This window comes from Triticum aestivum, mitochondrion (genome assembly GCF_018294505.1).
Source record: "Triticum aestivum cultivar Chinese Yumai mitochondrion, complete genome".
Taxonomy (NCBI): domain Eukaryota; kingdom Viridiplantae; phylum Streptophyta; class Magnoliopsida; order Poales; family Poaceae; genus Triticum; species Triticum aestivum.
This window is the reverse complement of record NC_036024.1, coordinates 45,001-55,000: the sequence shown is the minus strand read 5'-3', so window position 1 is coordinate 55,000 and position 10,000 is coordinate 45,001. Positions and strand designations below refer to the sequence as shown.

The 10,000-nt window shown below is 45.0% G+C and overlaps 3 protein-coding genes across 3 annotated transcripts in view; all 3 read left to right on the top strand.

The window, feature by feature from the left end:
• Positions 1 to 3,119: 3,119 nt before the first annotated feature.
• ccmFN lies at positions 3,120 to 4,889 on the top strand. The gene has a single exon. It carries the CDS (start codon positions 3,120 to 3,122, stop codon positions 4,887 to 4,889), a length of 1,770 nt encoding a protein of 589 aa, YP_009433715.1.
• Positions 4,890 to 5,135: 246 nt separating this feature from the next.
• Positions 5,136 to 5,660, top strand: rps1. The gene has a single exon. The coding sequence runs from the start codon at positions 5,136 to 5,138 to the stop codon at positions 5,658 to 5,660; it is 525 nt and encodes a 174-aa protein (YP_009433714.1).
• A 3,132-nt stretch (positions 5,661 to 8,792) lies between these two features.
• Positions 8,793 to 10,000, top strand: part of matR — a gene marked incomplete at its 5' end in the record, with an annotated part of 2,037 nt that continues 829 nt past the window's right edge. The window contains one exon of the mRNA in view: positions 8,793 to 10,000. This exon is cut by the window's right edge and continues 829 nt beyond it. Coding sequence (YP_009433713.1) covers positions 8,793 to 10,000 — 1,208 coding nt within the window.

Below are 10,000 nucleotides of genomic sequence, written 5' to 3'. Positions count from 1 at the left end.
CGTTCTTAGAAATTGTGGAATTTTACTCAGTTAGAGCTATGGTTTAGCATCAAGAGGGAAGTTTTGTAAAAGCAACAGGAAGAATTGCTCAGATACCCGTGAGCGTATATAACTTGGGTCGTGTTATAAATGCTCTGGCTAAACCTATTGATGGGAGAGGCGAAATTGTAGCTTCCGAATCTCGCTTAATTGAATCTCCTGCTCCAAGTAGAATTTCCAGGCGTTCCGTATACGAACCTCTTCAAACAGGGCTTATTGCTATCGATTCGATGATCCCTATAGGGCGCGGTCAGCGAGAGTTCATTATTGGGGACAGACAGACTGGCAAAACAGCAGTAGCCACAGATACAATTCTCAAGAAAAAAGGGCAAGGTGTAATATGTGTTTATGTAGCTATCGGTCAAAGAGCATCCTCCGTAGCTCAAGTAGTAACTACTTTCCATGAGGAGGGGGCCATGGAATACACTATTGTAGTAGCTGAAATGGCGGATTCACCTGCTACATTACAATACCTCGCTCCTTATACGGGAGCAGCCCTGGCTGAGTATTTTATGTACCGCGAACGGCATACTTTAATAATTTATGATGATCTCTCCAAACAGGCACAAGCTTATCGCCAAATGTCCCTTCTATTAAGTCCCGGCCGTGAGGCTTATCCAGGGGATGTTTTTTATTTGCATTCACGCCTTTTAGAAAGAGCCGCGAAATTAAATTCTCTTTTAGGCGAAGGAAGTATGACCGCTTTACCAATAGTTGAGACTCAATCTGGAGACGTTTCCGCCTATATTCCTACTAATGTAATCTCCATTACAGATGGACAAATATTCTTATCTGCGGATCTATTCCATGCCGGAATTCGACCCGCTATTAATGTGGGTATTTCAGTTTCCAGAGTAGGATCCGCGGCTCAAATTAAAGCCATGAAACAAGTAGCTGGCAAATCCAAATTGGAACTAGCTCAATTCGCAGAGTGACAAGCCTATTATTCGCCTCTGCTCTCGATAAAACAAGTCAGAATCAATTGGCAAGGGGTCGACGATTAAGGGAATTGCTTAAACAATCCCAGGCAAATCCTCTCCCAGTGGAAGAGCAGATAGCTACTATTTATACCGGAACAAGAGGATATCTTGATTCGTTAGAAATTGAACAGGTAAAGAAATAGTTCAATCACCCCAGAATCGTCGAAATCCCCTCGAAATGGAGAGCGGCGCAAGTCTCACACTCTTTCTCTCACTCTCTATCCTCTGTCTTTCAGATTTTCCCCTCGTAGCTGATACAGTGAAATATTATTATGTAAGGGAGCTGATCCACAGGATTCAATGGTGAATTCTGATTTCCCCACAGACTGAACCAAAGGAGAAGAATAGAATAATTCACTGGTGCAGGCGGAGCAGCAAACCTTCGTAGAAAAGGGAGAAAACCTGAAAAAAAACCGGAAGTCTTGGCTGTATGACAAATGCTCAAATAATTGAGCTGCGTATTCAGATCCAAACGATCAAGAAAGGATCCCAGACTGCTCAAGATTATCTGCGCAGGATCAAATTCCAGTCTGATCAACTTGCAGCAGCAGGAGAACCTGTGACAGACAAAGATCTTGTCTTGTACACACTTGGTGGATTAGGCAGAGACAGCCACTGATCAGATTCAGCTGACCTCAGAGGGGACTGAGATGGTGGAGAATAGCCACCAAGGAGAGTGGCAGAAGACATCATATCCAAGGACCAAGAGAGCTGCAAATAAGATGAAATGTAAGTCACCAGTCAAAGCCATGAGGAAGAGCTCAAGGATTCAGGACACTGGGCTGACCATCCAGGAGAAGGCGACACAGAGGGTATCACAAAAGAATCTGGAAGGTAATCCCTCTTGCTCCAAAAATGCTTTTGCTATCCTAAATGCTGTCCCTAATACATATTATTATGAGATTGCTTCCAAAAAGTAATATTAAACTAAAAGGATCCAATGAAGAACCGGGGAATAGCTTATATCCAGTCCTTCTCTATGACTTGCCGAATAGACTTATTCGCAGCCATACACTGTCTTATTTAAAAGAGTCCCCTGTCTCGTGAACGATCGAACTTGGTAAACTTTGAAATAATCGTTTAGATAGCATTAGCCGCTTTTCTTCCTTTTCTCTGCCAGTCTTTCAAGTTCTCACCCTCCCAGAAAAGAAGGGAAAGTCTTCTTACTAGCTAGCTTTTATATCTCGCGAATAGGGAGTTAAGGAGTGTAACTATAACCTATTTGTCACAAAGTTCAATACTCTCTAGAGGAGGTAAATCAATGGATACGGGTACGCCTGGTTGAAGCAGCCCCTACACTTCTATGGGTTGTTCCAGCCTCTGCTAGTGGGTGGTTTTTCATTTCTACAACAGGTGCTTGGTTCAAAAAAAGCTTATGAGTTGAGTTCGTCCTCAGCTACGGATTGGGGGCAGCATTCTCAGATTACTTGACTTGCTGCTAGCTTAGAGGAGAGAAAAAAAATCCCGCTTTCATTTACCTTTAAGTCTGAGAGAAGGCTTTTTCTTTCTATTAAAAGATCACAAATCAGAGGGGTGATCAGTCCTCTTTCAATCCTTCATCTTCTTATGAGTAGCCGCCACAGGGGGTCCTCAGTCTGAATCCTCCACTAGCATTGGACCAACAGTCAGTCTAGCTCTCGCTCTTATCCAATTTCCTTATCCTTTCAGGGCAAGGTCGGAGTAGTAGGAAAATACAATTTCTTTTGTTGCATGCGGACCCGCTTGTGAGACTGAAGAAATTGAAGCTAAATGACAATCTTAACCTACTTGCTTACAGGATCCTTAAGAAACTTTGGACTTTTGCACCTTTCTGTCTAGCTTGAGTTATCTTTGAGTTCTCTCCCCTCGGCAAAGTGGATAGGAAAGAGTCTTGCTTCCATTCCACTAGCCAAGAATAAGGAGAGTGACTTTCTCTTTTGAACCTCTTAAGCTGACTTGAAAAAAAAAAGTGGTACACCCCTCAGAGATATAGGGACCGCCATGCTCGTCCACTTTCTTGATAAACGACTCGATGCATTTTCTCTTCCTTGCCGCTGAGACTGAGACATATCAAAAAGATCTATTACTAAAAGGAGATTGGGATCATCCTGTGGTTACCGGATGATGGGAATAACTAAGCATAAATTTGGAAATGAGCACGAAATGTCTATAAATGAATTTTCTCATTATTCGTTATTTCCGGGTCTTTTCGTTGCATTCACTTACAACAAGAAACAACCACCAGCGTTTGGTGCAGCACTTGCATTTTGGTGCATTCTTCTTCCTTTCCTTGGTCTTTCGTTCCGTCATATTCCAAATAACTTATCTAATTACAACGTATTAACCGCTAATGCACCTTTTTTTTATCAAATCTCAGGGACATGGTCTAATCATGAGGGTAGTATTTTATCATGGTGTTGGATCCCCAGTTTTTATGGATTCCTTTTTTGTTACCGGGGTCGACCCCAAAGCCATAATGTCTCAAAACGAAGAGGCTATAGAGAAACTTTGATTTTTTCCTTTGTCTCGAACTTCGTGAAGAACTCCATTCTATCTCTCCAACAAAAAAGTTGGGCTGCGCCCCAGTTGTACACTCCCTTCGTTCGGAGAACCCTTGTTGATTCTGAACTTCGTTCGCAAAGTAAGCGTCCTTTTAACGGGCCAGCCCTTTTTAATGCGCCGCTTGACCCTGTTTTGAAAATGAGCTTTGCTCTTCTGGGCGCTGGGCGCTCCCGTGGTTCGCGAGAAGGAAAAAGGACTAATCTTTTGTTACATCTGGCACGAGATGAAAAAGAGAGAGCTTCGTCTATCGATGAACAGCAGATTGACGGAGCTCTTGGCATTGCTTTGTTTTTCTCTCCTTTCCTATCAGCGAGTTCCGATCCTTTTGTTCGAAATTTCTTCGTTCGTACCGAACCGCTTGCAGAATCAAATCCAGTTCCACAAGATCCTATATCAGCTATACATCCTCCTTGCATTTATGCCGGAGATGTCGCCAGTGCTATGGGCTTTGGGTTATGTAGATCAAAAATGATGAATGGGATTGTGGCACTCCACTCGCCGCCAATGCGGAAGGATGCCGCCGAAAAGAATGGAACGCTGCTTCGCTCTGCTGGATGCGTCGGATCCCATATAAGAAGCTCGCTCTTTACCCGATCATTCAAACATTTTGTGGGCGGCGCGCCTGCTCTATTGTTGCGTAGCAATAGAAGCCTGCTCATGCAGCTTCGGCGGCGCTTTTTCGCCTTCTCTTCGCTCTGGACAGGAGCGCTAATGGACACGGGGAGGGAGCAGGCGAAGCGTGTCGTTCGTAATGGAAAGAAAGACACCACTACTTCGCCTCTTTGTTGGACCGCCGGCGCGAACACGGTGGTCTCTGACCAGGACCAGGAACCAATTCGAATTTGGATCTTGACATGTCGGTTGTTTTTAACCGTAGGCATCTCGCCAGGAAGTTGGTGGGCTCATCATGAATTAGGTCGGGGTGGCTGGTGGTTTCGGGATCCCGTAGAAAATGCGTCTTTTATGCCTCGGGTATTAGCCACAGCTCGTATTCATTCAGTAATTCTACCCCTTCTTCATTCTTGGACCTCGCTTCTGAATATTTTGACTCTTCCATGCTGTGTCTTAGGAACCTTTTCAATACGGTCCGGATTGCTAGCTCCCGTTCATAGTTCCGCTACAGACGATACACGAGGAAGATTTTTATGGCGGTTCTTCCTTCTAATTACAGGCATATCTATGACTCTTTTTTACCAGATGAAGCAGGAGGCATCGGTCCGTAGAACCTATAAAAAAGAGATGGTTGTGGCGCGAAGTACTCTTGTGCACCTACGTCACTCGGCTCGCGCGCAACCCCGCCCCGTTATGTTATGTTATGGAAGAATTTAGCTTCTTGCTGGGCTGGTTATTCAGAGCCAGCAACTGGCTGCCGGATTTCGTCCCGTCCGTAGCGCTTCGGAAGTCACTCTGGCGTGGCGCTGCTGGATACTTCTGATCAATAGGAATAGGAGGAAAAAAAAGCTTATGATGAGCATCTATTGGAGTCGATCATTTCCAAGATCTAATTCTAGTTTCTTATTATGTAGTGGAAACGCCTCACAATCTTCAGTTTTACGCTTACGCTTAAGGGAAGAAATGTTCTTGGTGGATGCAGGCCCTGGTACCCCCAAAATTTGTATGCAAGATGAGCTTACAGGACTGCCAATCAAGCGAGCCACCAGGTTTGAGAATAAGGTGGGATCCAAGAATGTAGTGGCTGGTGAATCACTGATCAAAAAGCGGATTTTTGAGAGATTCTTCATCGATCTAGTGGCCGGTGAATCACTGATCAAAGAGCGAGCAGCCGCCAGGTTTAATGATTTTGTGGGATCCCTGGATGTAGCGGCTGGCGAACCGCTTCTTCTTCCACAAAGATTCAGACAAAACCGAGCTTGGATAGAACTGAAGAAGATTTGGCGAACGAAGAAAAAGGTCAAAGGGTTTATTATAAAAAAAATCAAAGGAGGTTATTCAGTAGCCATCGCGGGTTTCACTACTTTTCTTCCATTCAAAAAAGCTCTTCTAAAAAAAAGGATAGCGAATGATCGATTCACCATTGATAGCATTAACCCTAAAAGGAGGGATATTGTGATAATAGCGGCAGATCAAACAAGAACTTGATGAAAAGATAGAAAAAAATTATGAAAAATCCGAAGCCCACCTTAATCCATTTTGTTGAGGATCTTGCACTTATTCCGGCCCTATATTTACATAGCCAAGAAAGGCTCTGGCGATCATGCGTGACTGGCGGAGCGCCTATCGCCCTGGCACGGCACTCTAAAATGCATGTTGGGTTGGGCCAGCAAGAAGACTTCGACTAGGGAGACGAAGAATGGAATTGAAGAAGGCAGCATAGTCTAAGATAACAGAATGGAACACCAACCAACAAGTAAGTGGTGGATTTGGATGGAGTCTCGCAGAAGAAGAGTACGCGCGCTAGCGCGCCCCAAGACGTCAGTCCTTTTTCTGCTTGCTGGCCAAGGTCAGTTTACTGAATCCCCCTTCCAAACACCAACCCAATCTCCATTCCTTGATGAGAAATGAGCAAGACCATATGTTTATCAAAAATATAGCCCCTATATAAACCTAGCCCTTACTACCCGAACTTCTTACCTTCAAATAGGACTAACTGCCCGAACCCGCTTGCTTATCTTCATCGATCTAATTAAGTTAAGCAGTGGTTATTTTTTTTTTAAGTGACTAGAACTTCTATCAACTACTATTCTAGCACCCAGCTGTGCCATGTGTTTATTCTATTCTATTCTATTCTTCAGGTATTCCTTTGAATAACTCATCTTTTCAGGTAAGACAATTTGAAGATCTTCTTAGTCAGCCTATCTGTATTCTTATCCTCTAGTGCGGATCCAATCAGATTTTATAAAGCCAAGGCCTGACATCCATTGTGGGGATCATCTTTTATCGGGAGACATGGCCTGGTGGTTTCTGATCGAGATTCCTAATCAATAGGGCGAAGAGCTCTTCGCATGATCTGGTCCTACCTTTTGTCTACGCTATTTTTTTGTCCCTTCTCAGCTGCTGTCCTTACTCCGGATAAATTGGAACACATTGATTCCGTTCGTTCCTGCCCTTCGCTTCAGGCCATAGTGCTTCTGAATTATTTCTATACCCCTTTGATGATGCAGCCTCTGACTCTCGTGGGTAAACTCCTACTTGATTAGTTAGAACTTCTCTGTCTCAACTCGTGGACCTATCTATCTTCTTCTTTTTAAGAGATAGGGGTTTGCTATTCTCACGGATTGCTCATATTTATTTACCCCATTGAATAGTTTTTGCCTTGTTTCAGCCCTTCCTTCATCTGAACCTTCCAAGTACTAATCTATCTTTATGGGGAAGACCCTTCATCTGACCTCCGGGCTACCCTGTCAATTGTAAAAAGTAGTTGAGTCGTGTCTCGCAGGAGCAAAAAGAGTGAAATGAGGACGTAAGCCCCCTAGGTCTTCCTCTTCCTTCTAAACTAATTGCTTTCGCTTGACTCTTCCAGTCAAAAAGTATACTGAGTGGTTGAAGGAAAGCGAAAAGGAATGGCTTTTTCATGTACCAGATCCGGTGAGCCAGACATCAAGCAAAAATGGACATACAATCAAAGAGTAAGGAGCAGTTATTTGCAATGACGGGTGGATTGGTCAGAGCTGCAAGGAGAGACTCGGTTATGGCGCGATAAAGAGCTTGCTTCAATGCTCGGATTCAGGTAGAAAGTAAGAGCAGTAGCATATTCATAGGAGAGCTTTGTACTTGAAATTAGTAGTCCCGGTAGTTGGAAAAAAGCTCTGAATACAGATTCAAAGCATCAAGATAGGTAGTCCTATCATTAGTTGGCCAGTCATAGCAATTTAAGTAGAAAGCTTGCTTCGGGATCAGATCATTCAACTAAAGCTGTCAGGCCGGGTAGGCTTTGAGGAACATTGGGGGTTCCTTATGTTGTGACTGAGCAGATATGTCTATTGTGCCCGGCAAAAACAGATTTGCAAGGAGTTTGCCAAAGGCTTTCTCATTCGGAAAAAAACAATTTCAAGTATATTTCCCTTCTCCATTCTCTGCTCGGATGATTGCCGCTTGTGTGAATTTCATTGCTGTGGGTCCCGTGTGTGCTCGAATAAGATTGTTTTAGGATTCTATTTAGTTGAATTTCTTGACTCCGCGGTGCTGGTTATCGAGTTTATGGCGCCGCCGACCATCCAAAAAGTCAAAGATGGCGTCGGCATTTACTTATTATGCTCTCTTCTAATAGTGGTCCCTTGGTATTCAGGTTGTAAAATCCTGATAGGAAAGTCGACTGTTATACCTTGTTTTTGTAATGGCCTATCTTCTTTAAAAAGCCGAAAGATAAGGATTTCGCAAAACTTTTGCGTTCCTTTTTCTTTGAAAAGAAAACCTTACCATTTTTGGGCCGCTGTTACCATTTCCATTTCCTGAACCTAAACCTAACTAATACTTAGTTGTTTCCATTTCCTCATCTGGTGATAGATCCTCATCTTCTTCTGGCTCAAATCCCTTTTTCATATCCAGGGCAGGCTTTAGGTACGCTTTAGTTTGAAATCATTAAAGATATGCTCGACCTCGTTTATGTCCATGGTATCATCGTACGTACCTTCTACTATCAACCAGATGAGATAGGGCTTTGAAAGGTCAGAGTCAGTCTCCTCTTTTTCTTTTAGGTCGTTTAGCAGTTCCCCAACCAGCTTTCTCCCCGAGAAAGCCTTCCTGAGATTCAAAGAAAAAGGTTTGAAGGTTGATCTCTGGGATCAGTGATAGTTCGGAACCAGCAAAGGGAGGCTGAAAAGCCGTAGTGCTAACGCACGCCCTGTAGTTTTGAAGCTAAAAAGACAGCAGCGAGCTCCGCGTCGAAAAGCGAAGCGAGCCGCGCTAGCGCGCTACTCTTCCTTTATGAGCGAGACTCTATCCAGATCTACTGATCTAAGAACTCCGCGAGCGAACTGAGCGAGCCATGAGGCGCCTATCGGCAAGGCTTGGAAAAGCCTTAAGTTTAGGCTCCCTTCCTTCACTGAACTGATTCACCCGGGTCCAAACCTGCTGAGCTAGCTAATTTTTCCTTTACGAGATCTCGGCTCTTCGGAATGATTGGAGAGAGCCCCGCCTCCTCTTGGTTGGTGCCGGGCCCGAGAGTGATGGGACTACTTCCTTAAAGAGCCTTTCGTTCGGGCCGGCAGGAGGGGCCCTGATCTATCAATTGAGGGAGCAAAAAACAGGCTTTGCTCCCCCTTTTTTAAATGAAGAAAGAAAGAAGGGTCGAAGTTTAGACCGCTCACAGTAGTTCTACCCATAGAAAAGATCATGAAAGAGGCGATCAGAATGGTACCCGAATCCATTTACGATCCCGAGTTTCCAGACACATCGCACTTCCGCTCGGGTCGAGGCTGCCACTCGGCCCTCAGACGGATCAAAGAAGAGTGGGGAACCTCTCGCTGGTTTTTGGAATTCGACATCAGGAAGTGTTTTCACACCATCGACCGACATCGATTCATCTCAATCTTGAAGGAAGAGATCGACGATTCCAAGTTCTTTTACCCCACTCAGAAAAAGTTTTCCGCCGGACGACTCGTAGGGGGTGAGAAGGGCCCTGACTCCATCCCAAACAGTGTACTACTATCGGCCCTACCAGGCAATATCTACCTACACAAGCTCGATCAGGAGATAGGGAGGATCCGGCAGAAGCACGAAATTCCTCTTGTAGTGAAAATAAGATCGGTTCTATTAAGAATAGGTCGTCGTATTGATGACCAAGAAAAGTATGGAAAAGAAGCAAGCTTCAACGCTCCCCAAGACAACAGAGCCCTCATAGTGGGGAGGGTAAAGAGCATCCAACGCAAAGCGACCTTTCATTCCCTTGTTTCGTCGTGGCACACCCCCCCCACAAGCACCCCCAGGCGAAGGGGAGACCAGAAAACGCCTTTCGTTTTCCCCCCTTCAGCGGCCCTAGCCGCCTTCCTTAACAAGCCCTCGAGCCTCCTTTGCGCCGCCTTCCTCATAGAAGCCGCTGGGTTGACCCCGAAGGCCGAATTCAATGGTAGAGAAGGCTTTAATAAGAATTTGGCCATGAGAGACCTTCTTAAGTATTGCAAAAGAAGGGGCCTGCTGATAGAGCTGGGCGGGGAGGCGATACTAGTTATCAGGTCAGAGAGAGGCCTGGCCCGTAAGCTGGCCCCCTTTAAAAGCCATTCCTTATTAATAAGGATTTGTTACGCGCGATATGCCGACGACTTACTACTGGGAATCGTGGGTGCCGTATTTCTTCTCATAGAAATACAAAAACGTATCACCCACTTCCTACAATCCGGTCTGAACCTTTGGGTAGGCTCCGCAGGATCAACAACCATAGCTGCACGGAGTACGGTAGAATTCCCCGGTACGGTCATTCGGGAAGTCCCCCCGAGGACGACTCCCATACAATTCTTGCGAGAGCTGGAGAAGCGTCTACGGGT